At 39.2% G+C, this 22,500-nt stretch overlaps 1 protein-coding gene across 1 annotated transcript in view; it reads left to right on the forward strand.

Annotated features, from left to right (window-relative positions):
- The first annotated feature begins 5,743 nt into the window (after positions 1-5,743).
- Positions 5,744-22,500, forward strand: part of LOC116059221 (calcineurin subunit B type 1-like) — a 77,729-nt gene continuing 60,972 nt past the window's right edge. The window contains exon 1 of the mRNA XM_031312178.2: positions 5,744-5,994. Within this exon, the coding sequence (XP_031168038.1) occupies positions 5,992-5,994 (3 nt within the window). The 5' untranslated portion in view covers positions 5,744-5,991. The remainder of the gene's footprint in view (positions 5,995-22,500) is intronic.

Below are 22,500 nucleotides of genomic sequence, written 5' to 3' on the forward strand. Positions count from 1 at the left end.
CAGGCTGTGCGTTTACAGGATTGGTTTGGACGATCGGCCAAAACGATGCTAAACGTGTGCATTTATACCAAAAAGCGTTTCCGTGTGGATGGCCCCTAATATTAGTCAAAATAATTCATCATTTCAAAATTAGGTATAATCTCCTATTAATCAGTCCTTCCAGAAAAATGTGGAGTTTTTTTGTGATTGTTGCGGGCAAAAAATCCTTGCTTATGCGGCAGGTTTTCTTAAAAAATTATGAAATTGCGAGAAGTTGCAAAAACTGCGGTTTCATCGTGGCTTCATCGCGGGGTTTGCAGCTTTTCGATGATGTTCACGTCGCGTAATTACGTCACTTCATAACGTTCCCATGGCAACAGGGGGAAACGGCTGCTCTTGTGTGAAGTAAACGCAACATTTTTCAACTTTCTGCTAAGATATATGTGTGACTTTTTTGCAACGAAAATGCGGGGATTATGAAATCATGCAAGCCCCGCATATTTTGCGCGGAAATCTGCAATTCATGCGTCGAAAGTGCGGCGTATTTGAAAAAATGTGGCCCCCCCCCCCCGCATAAATATGCGGACTTTGGCTGATTATGCATTGAATTATGCATTTGCATAATCGCATTTTTCTGGCGGGAGTGGTTAATGAGAGTTATTGACCATGAATTCCAAAAAATACGTGTAAAACTATTGGTAATAAGTTGGTGTTAGTGAAAAATAGCATCAAAAACTTGGAAAAAGTGACAAAAACATTGAAAAAAGTGTGGAAAAAAAGTGACAAAACGTCAGAAAATGTGTCAAAAATATAAAATAAACGGTAAAAAAACAAGTGTTAATTTTGACCCAGAAGGACAACAAGTGCATGGTCGATCATGAGGCAACACAAGGGTTAACTTATTTTTTAAGCTGCACTCTGCAGCTATAAGGGGCTTCTCCTCGACTAAAGAAATTGGGGGTGGGTGGGAAACGTATTTGATCTTATTTATTAATAACTGTGCGGCTGTGTCTGTGAGAGAGAGTGTGTACATCATTGTAATAGTTTTGACTTTTCTTCTGTGTTATGCATTGTGTTATTTATTGTAATCAATCCACCTAAACACTGTTTAAACAATCAGGTATAGCAATTAAAGGACAACGTTAGACGCCTGGATGTCATGTGCCGATATGTCCAGCTGCAGAAAACGTGAGTTATGATAGCAGAAAATATTCAAATGGTCTAAAACAGATAAGCATTGAAACTGGCCTTTCAAGAAAGAAAAATATCACCAGACCTTTCCATTAAAGGAACACGGCGACTTATTGGGACTTAGTCTTATTCCCCGCATCCCCCAGAGTTAGATAAGTCCATACATACCCTTCTCATCTCCGTGCGTGTTGTAACTCTGTCTGACGCCCCCACCGTTAGCATAGCTTAGCACAGATCCTGGAGGTAACCGGCTCCAACTAGCCTACTGCTCCCAATAAGTGACAAAATAACACCAACATGTTCCTATTTACATGTTGTGATTTGTAGAGTCACAGCGTGTACAAATAACAAGGTCACATGACACACAGCCATCTTCTAACCGTATACATACTGGGAACTATATTCTCAGAAAGGCGAATCTGTGCTAAGCTAAGCTAGCGGTGGGTGTCGTAACTCTGTCTGACGCACCCACCGCTAGCTTATTTGTACACGCTGTGACTCTACAAATCACAACATGTAAATAGGAAAATGTTGGCATTATTTTGTCACTTATTGGGAGCAGTAGGCTAGATGGAGCCGGTTACCTCCAGGGTCTGTGCTAAGCTAGGCTAGCGGTGGGGGCGTCAGACAGAGTTACGACACGCACGGAGATGAGAAGGGTATGTATGGACTTATCTAACTCTGGGGGATACGGGGAATAAGACAGACAATAAGTCCCAATAAGTCGACGTGTTCCTTTAAGATTTTTCAAAGGGGACAACTTCTTGTGTCTTTTAGTTTTTTGGGACTCGGGGCTGTAAGTGCTTCACTGCGTGTTACATTTGTTGCGCCATAACTCTTTTCTTTTCTCTGTTTTCCTCCTGACGTGCATGGCTGGATTGATTTTGCCAAATATGATCTCTTTGTTGTTTTTTGTCGTTAAGTTATCTTAAAGCATAACCCTTGCTGTTTGGTTATGTGGTTAAGGAGTGTAAAGTGTCTTTGTGAATAAAACATACTGAACCAACAGTTATAGTAAGGGTTGTAGTTATTATAAACATGATTATTTTTATGTAGCAGTGGGTATCTAATAACCCTCGAATACACAAACTTTAAATGCAAAATATTAAGTAAGTACAGTTTATTTGTATAGTACCTCACAAAGTGCTATACAACAAATTAAAATACAAGAAAATGTAAATACTAGGGCTGTCAGCATTAACGCGTTAATCGCATATTCAACAGCAGCTAACGTTAGCCTACCGCTAGCTAGTTAACACTATACTCAACAGCAGCTAACGTTAGCCTACCGCTAGCTAGTTAACACTATACTCGACAGCAGCTAACGTTAGCCTACCGCTAGCTAGTTAACACTATACTCAACAGCAGCTAACGTTAGCCTACCGCTAGCTAGTTAACACTATACTCGACAGCAGCTAACGTTAGCCTACCGCTAGCTAGTTAACACTATACTCGACAGCAGCTAACGTTAGCCTACTGCTAGCTAGTTAACACTACACTCGACAGCAGCTAACGTTAGCCTACCGTTAGCTAGTTAACACTATACTCGACAGCAGCTAACGTTAGCCTACGGCTAGCTAGTTAACACTATACTCGACAGTAGCTAACGTTAGCCTACCACTAGCTAGTTAACACTATACTCGACAGCAGCTAACATTAGCCTACCGCTAGCTAGTTAACACTATACTCGACAGCAGCTAACGTTAGCCTACGGCTAGCTAGTTAACACTATACTCGACAGTAGCTAACGTTAGCCTACCACTAGCTAGTTAACACTATACTCGACGGCAGTTGACGTTAGCCTACCGCTAGCTAGTTAACACTATACTTGACAGCAGCTAACGTTAGCCTACCGCTAGCTAGTTAACACTATACTCAACAGCAGCTAACGTTAGCCTACCGCTAGCTAGTTAACACTATACTCGACAGCAGCTAACATTAGCCTACCGCTAGCTAGTAGCTGGATTAAACACGGTTAAAATGCTGACAGCTAACGCTAAACGGTGTAAAGTTTGACTGTATTTCACTGTAGAGGATTCAACACCGGGATGTAACAATCTGCAGCTGCTGTTGTCAGAAAAACACAGACGGTGCGTTCAATGAAACTGGTAATTTACACCCTCGTGGTGCATTCAAAGTTGTTGTTAAATTCAAATGTGTGACTAGATTAAATATATAATAAACAAATACAAATCTTAAAATCAAGTTCATAAAGTAACTTTCTTTGCATTCATTTGATTCCCAATCAAGATCCACTGGTAAGAACGGCTTTCCATTGTTAATATGGACTTAAAAACTGTTCTGAAATGCAAAGTAATAGAATTTTAATCATGTGATAAAACATTATTTAATTAACGATTAACTATAGAAATTCGACGATTAATCGCGATCAAGAAAATGTAATCGTTTGACAGCCCTAGTAAATACGAATAGAAAGCATAACAAACAACCATAAAAACCCAACTCAAAGTTTTAAAAAAGACTAACTAAAAGCCTGCTTGAAATAGCAGTCTTCGATTGCTTTTTTAAAAGATTGGACAGAATTCACACAACGTAGAGAGGGAGGCGAGACATCCCACAGCCTAGGAGCCGCTGCTGGGAATGATCGGTCCCCTCTGGTTCTAAAATGAGTAGAGGGAACCACTAATAGCCTCTGACCTCATGACCTCAGACTACGGGTGGGCGTATGAAGCTGTCAACAAGTCGGAGATGGAGGGAGGAACTTGACCACGCAGGGCTCTAAAGGTAAGGACATGAACATTATGTATGTGTAATATACAAGCAGTTTATTGTGCCTCAAATCCAAAATGTAGTGCATATTGGTCAGTGTAACGCTTATCAGCATTTGGACATTTGGAAAAACAAAAAAATGGGTTCCAATATCCAATTTTTCATTTTTTTTTCCATCTTGACAAATTACAAAATTGGATCTTTAAACTTTTCAGTTTTCTGTTTTTACTCAGAGGATCAGAAATTTAGAAAATTACAAAATTGTGTCTGAGCTCCAATTATTCAATACTGCCATGGTATTCTCTCCCTCGTTCTGATCTTATTTGCACTTATTTGAAATCAGGAATGTGTTGTAATGTGCATAAGCATATGATGATCATTATAGACCATGACGCATTTCTGTCGATTAAACTACCCAACAGGATATAAAGGAGTTCACATGAGAACAACCATAAACATCTACAGCAGTCAAATGCATGACTGAGTCACGTGACTGAAAGCTATGAATATAATAGGCCAGCTGTTTGCCAATCAGAGAGCTTGTTTCCATGCTAATTTGCATTGTTTACCAACCAGCACAAGGCCCCAAAGGCCTGAAAGCCATAGAGCGTAGTTTCTGTCGCCCCCATGAGGAATTGTAAGTAATGACAACAAAACTGTCGGTGCGTCCACGTGATACAAGCCTTCCGTGATCTCGTGAAATGACTTTTCAAATTGGAGTTTGAATTGGATAGGGAAAAGCAGAAGGGAAATGGAAAATGGGGAAAGGAGTTGACCTTTTAAATGCCCTTTTTTTTTAATTCTTGTATTCTTAATTCAATTAGTTATTCCTGTTTTTTAAAATTGCATTTTTAAATGCTCTTTTTTTAAATTTAGTAATTCACTAATGTATTTTTATTTTTTAACTTTGAAACTCATATTTTATAGTTCCTCTATGAAATAATGGATTAATTAATGAATTTGAAAACCAATTTATTTATGCCTGTTTTAATGTAGGCTATGATTAAATATTAAACAAAGAAATGCTCTATTTCAGTTTTCATTATATACAAACGACATTCGAGACAGGCTACATTTTAGTGCACACACATTATAGACTTTACATAAAGTGCAATTACTACTTAAAGTAGAGCATTTAAGACAGACAAGGGACAGGACAGACAACAGAACACAAAAGACAGGGCATAAGTAGACTTGTGACTGTAACAGAGCACTGATTGAGGTAGGATATATATAGAGATTTAGCAGCATAAAAAAAAAAATCTCTCTCTATATATCTATATATATATATAGATATATATATATCTATATACAAATATAATATACAGTTGAATTTGAAATGTCTTTAATGTCCCCAAGGGGCAATTTGGTTCACAACAGGTAGCCAACACATACACATTTGCAGAAAAACACATAAAAACACGAGATAATAAATAGAGTAATAAGTGATTGAGATAGGATATATAGTTTTAGCAGCTTAAAAAACAAAAAGAGAATATATATATATATATGTATGTATATATGTGTTATTTGTATTTTTGTATATTATATTGTATATTATATTTGTATATATATATATATACAATATAATATACAAAAATACAAATAACACATAATATCAAGACAAGTACACATGGAGTGGGATCTAAAGTGCAAAAAGAAATAGTGCAAAGTAGTGTGCAAGATGCATATTAGAATAAGTATGCGTAAGTAAGTACGTACGTGTTTGTTATTATGAAAAAGAGTGATTCCTCTTTACAATAGACGAGCTTCGGTTTGCACCTTCCACTCCTCCTCCTTCCTCCTCCTCCTCTCTTCCTCTTCAATCCCCCTTCTCTCTCTCTCTCTCTCTCTCTCTCTCTCTCTCTCTCTCTCTCTCTCGCTCTCTCTCTCGCTCTCTCTCTCTCTCTCTCTCTCTCCCCCCTCTGCGGCTCTATCTGCTGGCGCTGCAGTGAATCTCTCCCCCGCTGTCAGAAACCGTAAAGTCAGACAGCCGGTGGTCGGTATCTAACCGTAAAAACTCACACATCTCGTCCGTTAACGGAGCTTTAAATCACTCTCCAAGCAGCGTCAGACCCCCTCGAGGCAAAAATGGTAAGTAAAATACAGTCTTGCTTACTAATTTTTAAAATGATAATGTCATTTTGTAAAAAAAAAAAAACCCCAAGCTTCTCCTCCTTCGACTGCACTGTTAGCTTCAGGCTAACCTAGCTACCGTTAGCACAGTGCTGCCATTACAAAAAAAAAGAGCGTAGCGTATTTTTTGTTTATGACAGTATTGGTTAATTAGTGTGTTATTTATGCTTCTTTCAACCGACACATTGTCACACATCCACGTATAAAGTAACGTCGACGTGTGGCTCGGTGTAATACGGCCACAATGCTAGTTAGCTGCTGAGGAAATACAGAAATACTGCTACGGTTTTGCTAGCAGGCTAGCTCGGAGCTAGCTGGAGGTGCGTCAAGTGCGCAACACAGTAACGGCGGAAGTGTCGTAACTTTAAGACATATCAAAATAAAAGCTTCAAAGAAGAAAAACAATACGCCTGAATACATTAAAGCTGTAATCTGGAAGGTAATTCGGAAAGACACAATCCATTGTTTTTACTCTTAATAGGTAATCTAAATTTAACTAAGACTGCAACTATTTTTTTTTTTAACTTTTTGGTTTGTCATTTAGGGAATAGTTAAAAAAAACAGGTAAATAATAGTGTTTGTGTGTCTTGTTTTGTCCGACCAACATCCTAAAAATCAAAGGTATGTAATTAACAGTGATATAAACAGTGGTGGAGGAAGTAAGCAGATGTTGTATACGTAACAGAATAAATATTACAAATTCTTTTTTTTTTTTTTACCTTTTTAAAAATACATAATTTTGTATATGTTCTATTATTGAAATCTATAAACTAATCCTACAGGGAGCATAAAGAGCCCATTGTACACATATGTGCAGGACCCCTTAAGTGTAACTGTCTTAAAAAAGCAACAACATAGTGTTTCACAGTTTCCCTCTGCAACGTACGGTTTTATTTTGAAAATATTGACCGGAAGTGTTGGATTGTCTTACGTTAGAAATGGCAGATTTGTCAGGAAGCTCTGTCAAAACATCGTTCAACCTTTACTTTTTAGGGTTATAGCTGTCTATCTGTTTGATCTAAAAAAAATAAAAGCTAAGCTGTGATCAACAGATGATAGTTAAGTTAAGCTAATAGTTAATATAAACCCAAATCCAGTAATATTACTCAGAAAAACACAGAAACTACACAAGTTTATGTACAGATTTAAAGCCTTTCTGTCTGAAGAAATGCCTGAAATGTCTGCTCCAAACAGACAGGTTAGCCTAACAATCTTCATCTTACATTTCAATTTGATTAGTTTGCCTTCAGTTAATTGTGTATAGTCAAGAAGTAGAGCAGACACCTAGAGTAGGGCTGCACGGCATGAGGGAATTATATATTATTATCTATATCGATTATTTTGACTGATATTGCGATTGCAGTATGATTCACGATGTTGAAGGGAATGATCATGTTTGTATCATTATTCTCATTTTTATTGACTAATATTAAATCTTTGTGATTTTTGCGAGGATCTGTACCAAACAAAGATGTTTTTTTGTAGTCTGTAGGATACCACGCTGCTTCCTGTTTATGTCCAGTATACCAGAATGATGATGACATATTTTGGTTTGGGCGTGTTAGTTTAAACTGAGATTAGTTCTTCTACTGGAGCTAAAAACACATGTGTGCACGGAGATCGCTTTTGGCTCAAAACTTAACGCTTAAAATGCTCATATTACGCTCATTTTCAGGTTCATAATTGTATTTTGAGGTTGTACCAGAATAGGTTAATTTAAAAAAAAAAAAAAACACCATATTTTTGTTGTACTGCACATTGCTGCAGCTCCTCTTTTCACCCTGTGTGTTGAGCTCTCTGTTTTAGCTACAGAGTGAGACCTCTCACTGCTGTAACATCTTTGTTGGCAGTCGCACATGCTCAGCAGCTAGGTAAGATCACATGATCAGCAGCTAGGTAAGACCACATGCTCAGCAGCTAGGTACTGGGCTACTAGCTAGAAGTACTAGTACGTCGGGCTAGTTGATTGGCCAGTGACTGGCCCGACATACTTTTTTACTGGCCCCGGGCCATCGGGCCATTTCTTTCTGCAGGCCTTTCTTTCTGCAAGCATTTTCCACCAATCAGACCACTGCATACTACAACGACGTTTCAGTAATCAAAGATTTTAACCATCACTCCTCAGTGATCTGTCCCCTAATCTGAGATCATTTTCTAGTTAAGTAGCCTATCTAGTTATCATTATGGAGTTTCCATGTTTCATAGGAGTTTGCTTACACTAATACATGTAAAAAAATATAGCATTAATTTAGTAAGAAAGTGAAATATCAAACAAGAATATGCATATTAGGTATAAATACATTTTATTTGAAAGTCCGGCCCCCGGAGTGTCTGCTTAAAATAATTCTGGCCCTTTGAAAAAATGTAGTTGATGACCCCAGGTCTAGCTTTACTGCTAATGGCACAACATCCAGTGGCAGTGGCTAGCTGGGTATTTATATATTAATATATATATAGTTATAGCTGGGTTAGAACCATTTTCTGAAGCTTCATGGTAGGTGCGGCGTATATTTTCCTGCTCTTTTGTCCTTTGCCAATCACACCTATGATATTTCTGTCAGGGCCAGTAAAAATGTAGAAGGGGCCAGCAAAACTCTGATCTACTGGCCCTGGGGGCCAGTGGGGATTTTTTTTTAATGTTGAGCCCTGGGTTAGCACACACCAAATATTTCGGCCGATGACGTAGAAAGCCGTGCCGATTTTGACCAGCTCACCCAGAGACTGAAGGCAGGACACATTCAGAAACCGTATCTCACTCTAAACAGCATGGATGGTTTTTCCCCCCAAGTTTGTATGCGTGTGGAAGCACCAGAGACACAAAATAACTCCCCAAATCCCAGAAAAAGTGATTTTTGTCATAATATGGGCACTTTAAAAGCCAAAACGTAGCAATGTAAAATGTAGCCTGAAGGACTAAGCAAGCCGGCAGTGAAGGTTTTCCTCATTTTGTGGAGGCAGGTAACAGTTATTATTGTAAGTGCAACACACACACACACACACACACACACACACACACGGGCCATGTTACATCACACGGTATAGTGGAGGTACTGAAGCTGTGCCAGTCCAGGCAGCAAACGTGATATGATTTGGGAGAGCGGTTGCGCTGGGAAACGGGACCGTGCTGTATGTTGTGACCACTCGTACGCCGCCGGTGAGCGTTTCCCTTTTTTAGAGTTCAAATCTTAATGCGAGTTAAAAATGGAACGATGAATCCAAAAAAAAATTGTGTGGACAGCGATTACCCTAGTTCTGCCACGAGTAAGAATACGCCCACACTGAGCCAGCTGAATAAAAAAAAAACCACACACACACACACACACACACACACACACACACACACACACATTTCTCTCTCTGTTCAGGCCCTCCGTGCACAGCAAAGGGCTGTTTTTCAGAATCAGAGTCCGATTTGTTGGCCAAGTATACTTACACATACACAAGGAATTTGACTTCAGTAGGTGTTAACTCTATGCATTCAACAACAAATAGACATGTAGTAGTAAACATTCAGTAGACACATAATGTAATATAGACACATACTGTACAATAGAGACAACATTATACATATAGGCACATATCAACATAATACACAGAAATACAAATAACACATAATATCAAGACAATACTACTATCTCTGTATGGATGATATGATGTATAACAGCTGTATACTACTATCTCTGTATGATGATATGATGTATAACAGCTGTATACTACTATCTCTGTATGATATGATGTATAACAGCTGTATACTACTATCCCTGTATGGATGATATGATGTATAACAGCTGTATACTACTATCTCTGTATGATATGATGTATAACAGCTGTATACTACTATCTCTGTATGATGATATGATGTATAACAGCTGTATACTACTATCTCTGTATGATGATATGATGTATAACAGCTGTATACTACTATCTCTGTATGGATGTGATATTTCTATCTTTGTTGTCAGTCTGGCTCAGGTTAAACTCTTTGTGAAACAAACATGAGCCCAAACTTTCTTTTATTCTGCAGTTTGACAGTCAGTTATAACGGAGAAAGAACATAAATAAACTACTTTAACGTAGATTTTCTTTAGGGCTTTATTACGTGGTATCTGATCGGTGCATTAACTCCAGTACTTCCTGATACTGATACCAGCGTTTTAGGCAGTATCGGATCGAACTGACACTTCGCTGCAACACAAACTAATATATTTATTCACCTCTATTCACACACAATGAGGCATATTTTCTGTTGTGACTGAACTGTATTTTTTGAGTTACTATATAGGCCAAGTTTGATCTCGACATATAGGCTAAGCATTCTGCAGCAAATAACAGTAAACCTACTATTAATTACATTATCTTAATGCAGTGTAACTACTTCAGCATGTAAATAATGCACCTAAAATACAAACGTGGACGAGTGCGTTCAGCAATCGCTATTATATATCGAATCAACAGCCACGTGCAATTTAGCTCGCAGGTGAAGAATACAAACAACGAAAATCACCAGTTAACTTCATTTAAATTTGCTAGACCAGGCTTAAATGATCTGACAACAGAAGTTATACTACTTACAGTAGGGACGTACACACACCATCTCGACTGGCTAGTTATACTCGTGTGTCCGCGCTGTTCTCCGACATGCACTCTAACAATGCGGCCCTATTTCTGATACCGTGGGGGGCAGAAATGTTGCCGTGGGGGGGGGCCGCCACGGTCACATCAACATAGAGGAAACACTGGATCGGAACATCTCTAGTGATGGCAGTGGGAAAGAAGCTGATCTCAGGTCTGGTTGTTTTTGTGCGCCGGGATCTTCATACTATCAGAGTGTTTTTCCCAAAAAAAAAAATGGTCCCTGAAATGTGGATCAATTTGGAAATTAGGGAAACTAAGCTTTAGAAAACGATGCAAAAGTGGCTCATTTTAAATACGGCTGTGATGATTTTTTTCTATGCATTTCATGAAACGTTATTGACCTGAATATAAGACGACCCCCCGATAACAATTGGCAATATTCCTGCACCAAAAACGTACCGAACTAAACTGCAAACCTCAAAACCGTGATTATGCACCAAACCGTTCCATCCCTAATAATCATAATCACTAAATACAAGCAGACAGCTGGAGACTTTGAGGCTACATTTACATCGCTACGATTGGTGTAAAGTAGGGCAGTCCTCGACTAAAGAAATTCTTAGTCGACTAACACTTATATGATTTTGTCGATTAATGGATTAGTTGATGTAATCGACAGAGCTGTGCTCTTTGAGAGGTGGTTAAGACTAGAAAAGCACAATATAAATGTAGTTAATTAACCATCTGTAAAACTGAGTTTCTCCACAATTAATCCTGCAAAAGCACCACTTTAAATCTTGTGCTTACCAGAAATGTGCTCATAAGTTTGTTGGAAATGAGTAATTAAGCATGAATAAGCATAAAAAATGACTCATCAACTAAAGAAATCTTAGTCGACTAAGACCAAAACGACCGATTAGTCGACTAATCGACTAAGAGGTGGCAGCCCTAGTGTAAAGCCAAATTATAATTTCCAGCGTGGCCGCAACAACTAACAAAACTGGCCAGTGCAACTCCCCCAAAAAAACCTAGTTTCCTTTACATAAATAAAGACAGTTGCCCCATAAATTACCGTATTTTCCAGACTATAAGTCGCACTTTTTTTCATACTTTGGCTGGTCCTGCGACTTATAGTCAGGTGCGACTTATATATAAAAATATATATAATTTAACATGTTTTTAAATGTTATTTCATGCTGAAAACATTACCGTCTACAGCCGCGAGAGGCGCTCTAGGCTTGTGACAACTATATGCTGCTCCTAAAGACAACTGAGAAAGAAAAGAAACTGCAGGTGACTGCAGGTAGTAAAATATGCAGCCGAAAACGGTAATCGAGCAGCAGAAAGACAGTTTGGAGTGAGAGAGAAACTTGTGAGGGACTGGCGAAAAGGTGACTCTTACTGCAATGAAGGAAACAAAGAAAGCTAATCGGCTAATCGGCTAATCGCGGGCTGAAAGCAAGATGGCCAGAGCTGGAGGAACGAGTCCACAGATGGGTGCTTGAACAGCGTCCTGCTGGGAGAGGCTCGTCAACGCTGCAGTTACTTCTCCACGCCCTGGTAGTTGTTCTGTGTGCTATTGTGTAGTTGAATAACTGTTAATGTGTTACACCTACCGTATTCAGCCCCTTGTTCTGTGTGCTGCTGTGTAGTTGAATAACTTGCCTTTCCAGATTAAATGTCTGTTCTTGGTCTTGGATTTTGTGAAATCAATTTCTAAATAAATGCGACTTATAGTCCAGTGCAACTTATATGTTTTTTTCCTCTTCATGACGCATTTTTTGACTGATGCGACTTATAGTCTGGAGCGACTTATAGTCCGGAAAATACGGTTATTAGAGGTGTGAATCTTCACTGATCTCCCGATTCGATTATCATGTTCGATTCGATATCTGGATGCGTCAAATACATTTTTCAATTAAAGCCATTTAGGATATTTAATTCGTAGCTTTTCAAGCTTCAAAAACCAAAACATTCTGCAGTGCTCTGATACTAAATAAATTGGATATTAAAGCTACAGCGCTGAGCGCATGGCACTTCCTGAATGCGCAAAACACACCAGAATATGCAAACAGAAAGGTTGTTAGGCCTACGTTAAACTGTAAACAGAAATAATCGATTATGGCCCGGCCGGTTATCGATGCAGCATCGTCCACGTCCACGATTCGATGCATTAAATTTAACTTAAAGAGGCTAACAGGTCATCAGGACCGTCGACATTACATGTAGACACTAAATCTTGCTGCTACTTTGTCTTTCCTGTCCTGCTACGAGGCTGTCTGTCACATGGACTGAACGTTTAGCGTGTGTGTGTGTGTGTGTGTGTGTGTGTGTGTGTGTGTGTGGGTATTGATGCTGATAATGACAATCTGTTCTTGTTTATATGCTGATCTTGTCATTTTTTTTTAAAACTTTTACATTTATAGTCCAATTTTACTTGTATTGGGCTAAAGCTATATGTACTATTATAATCCTTTTTTGTCTTTTTAGGTGTGACGTTGTACGATCTGTCCAGGGACAGCAGATGTAAAATAGCCTTTTGGCTAATTCTGGCACATTTTACATTTTCATATGTATTATTAGTGTGCATTGTCCCTGTTAAATAAACCTAAAATAAATCCATTATTTGATTAATTTCAACCCCTCTAAAATGAATGCAGAAAAGGCACAAATTGTTGCAGGAAAATTCACCAGAATGCAGAGAATGAAGTCTTTTGATGTGCTCAAAATTTCAATTTTGCTCTAAAATGGCGATCTCAACCCACCCCCGTAGTGTAACTTTGGGTCCAATGTTCCCCAAATGTTGAACCCAAAGTCACGCCCTTGGGCCACCGGGCTCTGTGTGGTGTATTTCTTGTCATCTTGTCATGTCCACGAGGGACAAAAACCCCGTCCAACTATGCGTATTTTTGTGCATCTGATATGACAGTTGATGCGTAGCTTTTTCTTTTTGTGTCCCGATGAAAAGCCCGGCGGTCAGCAGTCTGACACACACTGCTGCTGCAGCTTGACTGTCATGAACGCCGTGAAGCAATGCCGCTCAGATTCATGTCTCAGATTTAAATAAATAATCTGGCAGATAAACTGATCTGAGGCGGGGTTGGTTACCGCCCACCGTCCCTAAATATACAAGCACATGTTTCATTGTAGGTCAGATTCATAAATTAATGTCCCTGCTACTACGTTGCACATATCCGTACATGTTGTTCATACATTGTTCATATCTCATAGCCATACTTATTCTGCTCTTATAAGGTAACTGCTATTACACTGCACATATTCATATTTAATTGATATTCCTCTAAACCACCTCCTGTAAACCAACTGTGTACTACTGTCCACTAGGGCTGCCCCCTCTTAGTCGATTAGTCGACTAATCGGTCGTTTTGGTCTAAGTCAACTAGAGGTGCAACGATTAATCGATTAGTTGTCAACTATTAAATTAATCGCCAACTATTTTGATAATCGATTAATCGTTTGAGTCATTTTTTTATTAAAAGAAATAAGATTTCGCCGATTCCAGCTTGTTAAATGTGAATATCTTCTAGTTTCTTCTCTCCTCTGTGACAGTAAACTGAATATCTTTTGAGTTTTGGACTAACCAAGACATTTGAGGACGTCCTCTTAGGCTTTTGGGAAACACTGATCCACATTTTTCACCATGTTTTGACATTTTTATCGATCAAACAACTAATCGATTAATCGAGAAAATAATCGACAGATTAATCGACTATGAAAATAATCGTTAGTTGCAGCCCTAAAGTCAACTAAGACTTCTTCAGTCGATTAGTCGTGTTTTATGCTTTTTTTTCATGCTGAATGACTTATTTCCAAGAAACGTACGAGCACATCTCTGGTAAACACAAGAATTAAAGTGGTGCTTTTGGTGACTCTTAGCGGAGAAACTCAGATTTACAGATCTGTCGATTAAATCAACTAATCGATTGGTCGATACAATTGAATGAGTGTTAGTCGACTAAGAATTCCTTCAATCGAGCACAGCGCTACTGTCCACACTGCACTAGATTTCTTGTCCTGTCTATGCAGCTCGATGGTGTTTTAAGCCCCCAACGTCGACTTCAAGGCACCTAACCCTAACCACGGCCTAATCATAACCCTAACCCTAACCACGGCCTAATCATAACCCTAACCCTAACCACGGCCTAATCCTAGTGCCTTCCAGCGAGCCCTGCCCGAGTCCAACAGACATTAAGATATTTGTGTCCCAGCCCGACCCAGTTAAAATCTAATTTTTTCCTGATACAAATGACGCATGTACGTTTGTTTGTGTGGTAAGCTTTTATTAAGCAACAGTAGGAAGGCATTCAGAAATGTCAACAGATGAGGTCATCAGCTCACACGGGCAACAACTGCACGTTAACACAGGCGCGCACCTGACCTACATAATCAGCTGTTTTAAATTTAAAATGTTCAATGCCTTATCGCGCTGATGTGACCGAGCCTGACCCGAACCTGAACATCATTTCTAAATATCTGTCTGAACCCGGCCCGGCCCGGCTCGGTTCGGGTATCCATCCTCTAGACCAGTGGTTCTCAAACTGTTTTCAATAATGTACCTCTTTTTGAATAGTTTCTTTAAGCCAAGTACCCCCTGACCAGCGCTAATCATTTTTGGTAGAAAGGAAAGTCTATATAAAGAGGAACAGTACAGCGCTGTCAGAGATAGATTTACTAAACAACAGCCTTGGAACTGATGAACATTTAAATGCTGATGAAAAAAGGAGATAACTGTAAAAAAGACAACAACTTGGAAAAAGATGGTAGAAAGAAGGAAGGAAGGAAGGCAAGAATAGGTCAAAATAGTATCACAAACTTCAAAAACTGTGACATAACTGAAAAAGTAGAAGGAAGGATAGATTAGGTCCAAAGAAGGCGACACAGATGTCACATTTTTTGTAGGAAAAAAAAAAAGTCTCTATAAAGAGTAGGGATGTCCCGATGTGATACTTCTATAATAATTCAACTTTATAATACCTCCAGACCGCAGACATACTCGCGCTTTCCGCTTCAAGCTGCTTCCGTGTTCTACTTTGCCGGCATTTAACCAATAGCGTCTCTGCAACAAAGTGATGTCATGCCGCACGCGTTGCTGTTTCTGTGTGGAGTCAAAAGGGTCTAACTCTGTGCCACCGCATAACTATAGATGTGTTAAAAAATAATGAGAATATATATACATATATATCCCAGTCCTGATCGGGAGGTAACGTCCGATTCCGATCGAGTTTGAAAACACGTGATCGGCCCCGATTTCCGATCACGTGATCGGATCTGGACATCCCTAATAAAGAGGAACAATGTTGTGGACAACAGCCTTCTAGCTATTACACATTTTGTTAAATATCTCACGTACTCCCTGCAGTCCTCCAGAGTACCCCTAGGGGGACACGGACCCCCATTTGAGAAACACTGCTTTAGACCAGTGGTTCTCAAACTTTTTTCAATAATGTACCCCCTGTGAAATATTCTCTGTGCCAAGTACCCCCTGACCAGCGCAAAGCATTTTTTGGGGGAAAAAAAGCCTGTATAAAGAGGTCCATTACAGCGCTGCACCACCCCTGTCTGATTAACTAAACAACTGAAAAACATTTAAATGCTACTTCAAAATGTTTAAAATCCATTACTAAATTAATTTACTTTTATAGTATAATTTTTCAGGGAAATATGCATGAGAGATATTTTTAAATTAACATATTTTTTAAAAATCTCACGTACCCCCTGCAGTGCTCCAAAGTACCCCAAGGAGTACGCGTACCCCCATTTGAGAAACACTGCTCTAGACTACAAAGAGACGGAAAATATTTGGGGGTGGGGAAATTGCATAAAGTTACCCCCTAAGCCCTCCGCCAGAGACACAACACGACTACAAAGAGACACAATACAATTACAAGAGACACAACACGACTACACAGAGACACAACACGACTACACAGAGACACAACACGACTACAACACGACTACACAGAGACACAACACAACTACACAGAGACACAACACGACTACAAAGAGACACAATACAATTACAAGAGACACAACACGACTACAAAGAGACACAACACGACTACAAAGAGACACAACACGACTACACAGAGACACAACACGACTACACAGAGACACAACACGACTACACAGAGACACAACACGACTACACAGAGACACAACACGACTACACAGAGACACAACACGACTACACAGAGACACAAGACGACCACACGATTACACAGACACAACACGACTACAAAGAGACACAACACGACTACAAAGAGACACAACACGACTACAAAGAGACACAATACAATTACAAGAGACACAACACGACTACACAGAGACACAATACAATTACAAGAGACACAACACGACTACAAAGAGACACAACACGACTACAAAGAGACACAATACAATTACAAGAGACACAACACGACTACAAAGAGACACAACACGACTACACAGACACAACACGACTACACAGACACAACACGACTACACAGAGACACAACACGACTACAAAGAGACACAACACGACTACAAAGAGACACAACACGACTACAAAGAGACACAATACAATTACAAGAGACACAACACGACTACACAGAGACACAATACAATTACAAGAGACACAACACGACTACAAAGAGACACAACACGACTACAAAGAGACACAACACAACTACACAGAGACACAACACGACTACAAAGAGACACAACACGACTACACAGAGACACAAGACGACTACAAAGAGACACAACACGACTACAAAGAGACATAATGTTTGGGGGGGCAAGATGATGTCGCTTTAATGCAAGAGTCATTTAGGGAAGCACTCTGAATCAAATTCATGTTGCTATTGCAACATGAATTTGATACTGGCTGCTATGTGATGGATGTTAGTTTAGTGAAGCATCCACTGAACGCAGAGAAGAGGGTTTAGTGGCTGTACATTAAGTGAGGCTGTAGACCGTGAACTGAAGTACTGCATGCAGATGACTAGCAGGACAAATGTGGAGGGAACTAAACTGGGAAAACTTTCTTTTTCCTGCAGACATTTTTTTGACTCGTTGGTAAAAACGCATGAATTTATTTAAATTTTATTGCTCTCCTAGTCTCGCATAGCCAGCTCTATCACAGTGTTGTGGAGTAAAGGTCTGGCTACACCACAGATGCATTCTGGGAAAGGAGAAGAAAAAGAAACGCTTATGTGCCCATATTATGAAAAAATCACTTTTTCTGGGATTATTTTGTGTCTCTGGTGCTTCCACACGCATACAAACTTTGAAAAAACCATCCATGCTGTTTAGAGTGAGATACGGTTTCTGAATGTGTCCTGCCTTCAGTGTCTGGGTGAGCTGGTCAAAATCTGCACGGCTTTCTACGTCACTAGCCGAGACGAGGGGGCTAGGGGGCTAACCGTTAGCATGCTAGCTCGTTCTCAATGGCAAAACACTGATACAACACACACAAATTCACCCTAATCTACAAAATAAATTGTATAGAACTACTTCCATGTCCCTGTTCTGCAGGTATTCCACACAAAGTTGGAAGTGCGCCCTCGTTTAGAAGAAGTCTCCCGGCTAATCCTGCCTTGTACTACTGAAGTTGTAGAAACAGCTAGCTAGCTCATGTAGTCCTTACCTAGCTACTGATCATGTGATCTTACCTAGCTACTGTCAGGGCACGCCCTCATACTCTGCTTCTGACTGGCTAGTAGTCCTTACCTAGCTACTGAGCATGTGATCTTACCTAGCTACTGAGCATGTGATCTTACCTAGCTACTGAGCATGTGATCTTACCTAGCTACTGAGCATGTGATCTTACCTAGCTACTGAGCATGTGCGACTGCCAACAAAGATGTTACAGCAGTGAGAGGTCTCACTCTGTAGCTAAAACAGAGACCTGAACACAGGGTGAAAAGAGGAGCTGCAGCAATGTGCAGTACAACAAAAATATGGTGTTTTTTTGAAAATTACACCATGTAAACCTATTCTGATATAACCTCTAAATACAATTATGAACCTGAAAATGAGCATAATATGAGCACTTTAAACCAGTCACAATGGTCTTGGACGGGGCTAGGCTCCAGACGCAGTGACGGTGGCTCTGCTAAATAGTCTCAGGAAGGAACTTGTTATTTAGCTGAGCTGTTTAAATTAGCTGATACATGGTTTAACCTCATTGGTTCTTACCAGTGTATCTCCGGGTGCAAGGGTGTAACTTTGGGTTAATTTGGGGGGGTTGAGATCTCCAACTATTTAGGGAGGTCCCTGGGACGTGTCTGCATGGATTGAGAAACTGACAAAAAACATCAGAAAAGTTGTCGAAAGAAAAACTCAGCGTCAAAAGGCGACAAATGTCAGAAAAAAACGTGAAAAACTTTGGAGAAAAAAATGCAACAAAACTCAGAAAGAAGTATCAAAAAACTCGGTCCAAAAAGAAAAAGCTGTAAAAATGTCGTAAAAAATCAACAAAAATATTGAAAACGCAACAAAAATGTCAAATGAAGCAACAAAATATTTGGGAAAAGCCCAGAATGGATTATCGTTGCTTCTTTTGAAACTAAATGTGTCTTCTAAATGTGATCCAGAGAATCTAAAACGCTACACGCCTTCCACGTTCTGTGTGCGCACGTCGCGTTAGGTCACGTCTGTTTCCTGCGGCGTTGCTATGACGACCAGCCACGCTCGCCTCACGCATGAGGCGGTACTAAAATCTGCAACGGAAAAAAAGAGGATGGGTCGAGTAGAGCTGGTAGTAGCAGTGGGTACGCTTTCATTAATGCACTACAGCTCTCCCCAAACAGAATCCACCTTAAAGGTCCCATGGCATGAAAATTTCCCTTTATGAGGTTTTTTTAACATTAATATGAGTTCCCCCAGCCTGCCTATGGTCCCCCAGTGGCTAGAAATGGTGATAGGTGTAAACCGAGCCCTGGGTATCCTGCTCTGTCTTTGAGAAAATGAAAGCTCAGATGGGCCGATCTGGAATCTTCCCTTTATGACGTCATAAGGGGAAAGGTTACCTCCCCTTTCTCTGATTTGCCCGCCCAGAGAATTTGGCCCATCCATGAGAGAGAGAGAGAGACATCATGGCTTTCAAATGAGCAAAGTGGCAGCTGGTCAGATACAGTATTAGGGGACCACTAAGGTCTATATAAAAGAGACTTCAGATACAGTATTAGGGGACCACTAAGGCCTATATAAAAGCATCCAAAGACCATCATGTCATGGGACCTTTGATATTAACGTGCAAGACGAACTCAACAAGTACAAGACTTGTTGAGTTCCGCAGGAGGGACGAGGAATGTTTGAGCGGCTGGCACAGCAGTCAAAGAAAACCAAAATCAGCTCTTCAGTCAAAGTCCCAAACAGAATAATTAGATCTGAAATGAAACGGATTGAGGAAAACAAAATAGTCTTTTTGAAACTATTTTATTTCGCTGTATATTTGCATTAAAAGGTACGTGTTCAAGATCCACACTGGGGGCTGCACAATGTATATATATTTTTTTAATTGTCATCGTGATATCAACTGTAAACACATCGCGAAAGACACTTTTATTACCCAAACACCACTATTACCGCTAGGTTTTACACTTGTTTTTGGAATTCATGGACAATAATCCTCATTTGTAGGAAATGATACCTAATTTTTTAGTTAAAAAAGCAGAAATGATGAAATATTTAGACTAATATTAGAGGGAACGTATGTTGATGGATAATCAGACACTTCAGAGAGTCAAAAGTGGATCATTACTAGGGTTGGGTATGGTTTGGTTTTTCCCGATACCGGTGCTAAAGCGGTACTTTTAAAACGGTGCCGGTGCCTGAACCGATACTTTTTAAGAAAGTTAAAAAAAAAAGAAGGGTACTAAACAACAGTCGGCAACATTTAAGAACAACTTGTTTATTACTACGGCCATATGGTCAAAATGAAATGATTTAATAGTAATGTAATAACTATAACTTATAATAAACAATCACTTATTTCACCAGTAAATTGCTGTTGAATGACAAAAACAACCACCAGATGGGAAAAGGGTATTTTACAATAACTTTGAATGCACCGCGAGGCTGTAGGTTACCAGTTTCAGTGAACGCACCGTCTGTTTTTCCGACGTCGGCATCTGCTGCGCTGCAGAGCAGACTGTTGAAATACAGTCACACTTTACACTGTTTAACGTTAGCTGTCAGCATTTTAACCTGTTTAATCCAGCTGCTAGCTAAAGCTAGGCTAACGTTACCTACTGTTGAGTGGAGTGTGAAGTCAGGCACCGAAATGTTCGTTCTTATTCGGTCTCGTTACTACCGTTTAGGTCGGAACCGGTGCCTATTGGCACCGCGTTTCGGTACCCAACCCTATTCACAATACAGTTTTGAAACCATTTCAATTTTTTTGAAATGCCAAAACTTGAATGAAATCCAAAATTCAATAGAAGTAGTGATCATGAATTGTATGTGCGCTAAACCAAACCACACAAAACTACGATTTAGGGCTGTGCAATTAATCGAATATTAATTGAAATTTTAATCGCGATTACAATTTCAGCTCCTAATGATCACAAACACCGAATAATCGAGCACAAAGATTATTTTGACAGTTTTTTTTTTAACTTCAATAATTGCAACATCTTTCCAAAAGTCAACGAGTAATCGTGTTCAATAATCGTGATTTCAATATTGACCAAAATAATCGTGATCACGATCTATTTCCATAATCCAGCCGCCCTGCTACGATTCACGATTTTTTTTTTTTAAGTTCACGTTTTTCTCAGGATTTCTTTTCACAGAACGAGCTGCAGACAAGAGTGAAAAAATATCTTTTATTTCTATAAACTGTGCAAAACAACAGATGTGTCCTCTTAACAAAAGTGCAGCTGAAATTGTATTTTATCTGAAATAACAAAAATTAAATAAAAAATAATTTTAATTTTTTTATAAACAAATTCTCGATCAAAATAACTAAATAAATAGAAAAAAAACTCTTCAAATAAATAAACTAAGAAGACGTGGTGACGTCTGAAATCTAATGTAGATTACGCTCTAGGACGTTTAAAAACTACATCACTATTTATTTTTTATCTCAACTGGTTTTTATCTTTTTACACATTTATATACATTTTTTACCGATTCGCGATGCATCGTTACGTCCCTATTTAAAAGGGTAACTACCGTTTTTTTCAGCCTAGACCCCTATGTTCCTGTGTTTCTGTGTCCAAGTGACTGATGGGAACAACAATCTCTGACATTGGTCCAGTATTAAGAGAGATCTCTGCAGTCGGCAGCAGAGAAACAAGCTACAATGTGAGTTAATAGTAATGGTCCAGCTTGTATTTACCTTCACAGTAGTTCTATTTTTGCTGCTGACAGACTCAGATTATTATTCTAAGTGTCTGACAACATTGTGGAAAGGATTTCTAAAGAGGTCGACCTTTCTGTTAAAGAGTAAGATCCTTTTTTTAAAACATAAAAACATCCGCGAAATTACGTTCACTAAACCCACCAGACTCCATGTAAATAAACAGTAATCTTAGCATCGTGAAATACACTTCATTCAAAGTCGACCGAAACTAAATAAAACTAAGAAAAGCCGTTTTGGGTCGTCTTTCCACTTTTCCAACCAGGGTGGGAAATTAACTTTTTTGCCCACCAGCCACAGTGGCTGGTGGATGCCCAATTTTACCAGCCACTTTTATTTTTTACCAGCCACTTTTTCGAGAATTCAAATTTATAAAAGAAAGTGCACTAGCATATTTTGAATTGCTTCAATACATCATTTTTTATTATTATTGATACATATTTTATTAATTTAGGTAAATAAAAAGTGATGTGAAAAAAGCCTGCGAGACCATGGTAATATTGTGTTTGGTCATATTCTAC

The sequence above is a fragment of the Sander lucioperca genome, chromosome 4, assembly GCF_008315115.2.
Source record: "Sander lucioperca isolate FBNREF2018 chromosome 4, SLUC_FBN_1.2, whole genome shotgun sequence".
Classification (NCBI taxonomy): Eukaryota; Metazoa; Chordata; class Actinopteri; order Perciformes; family Percidae; genus Sander; species Sander lucioperca.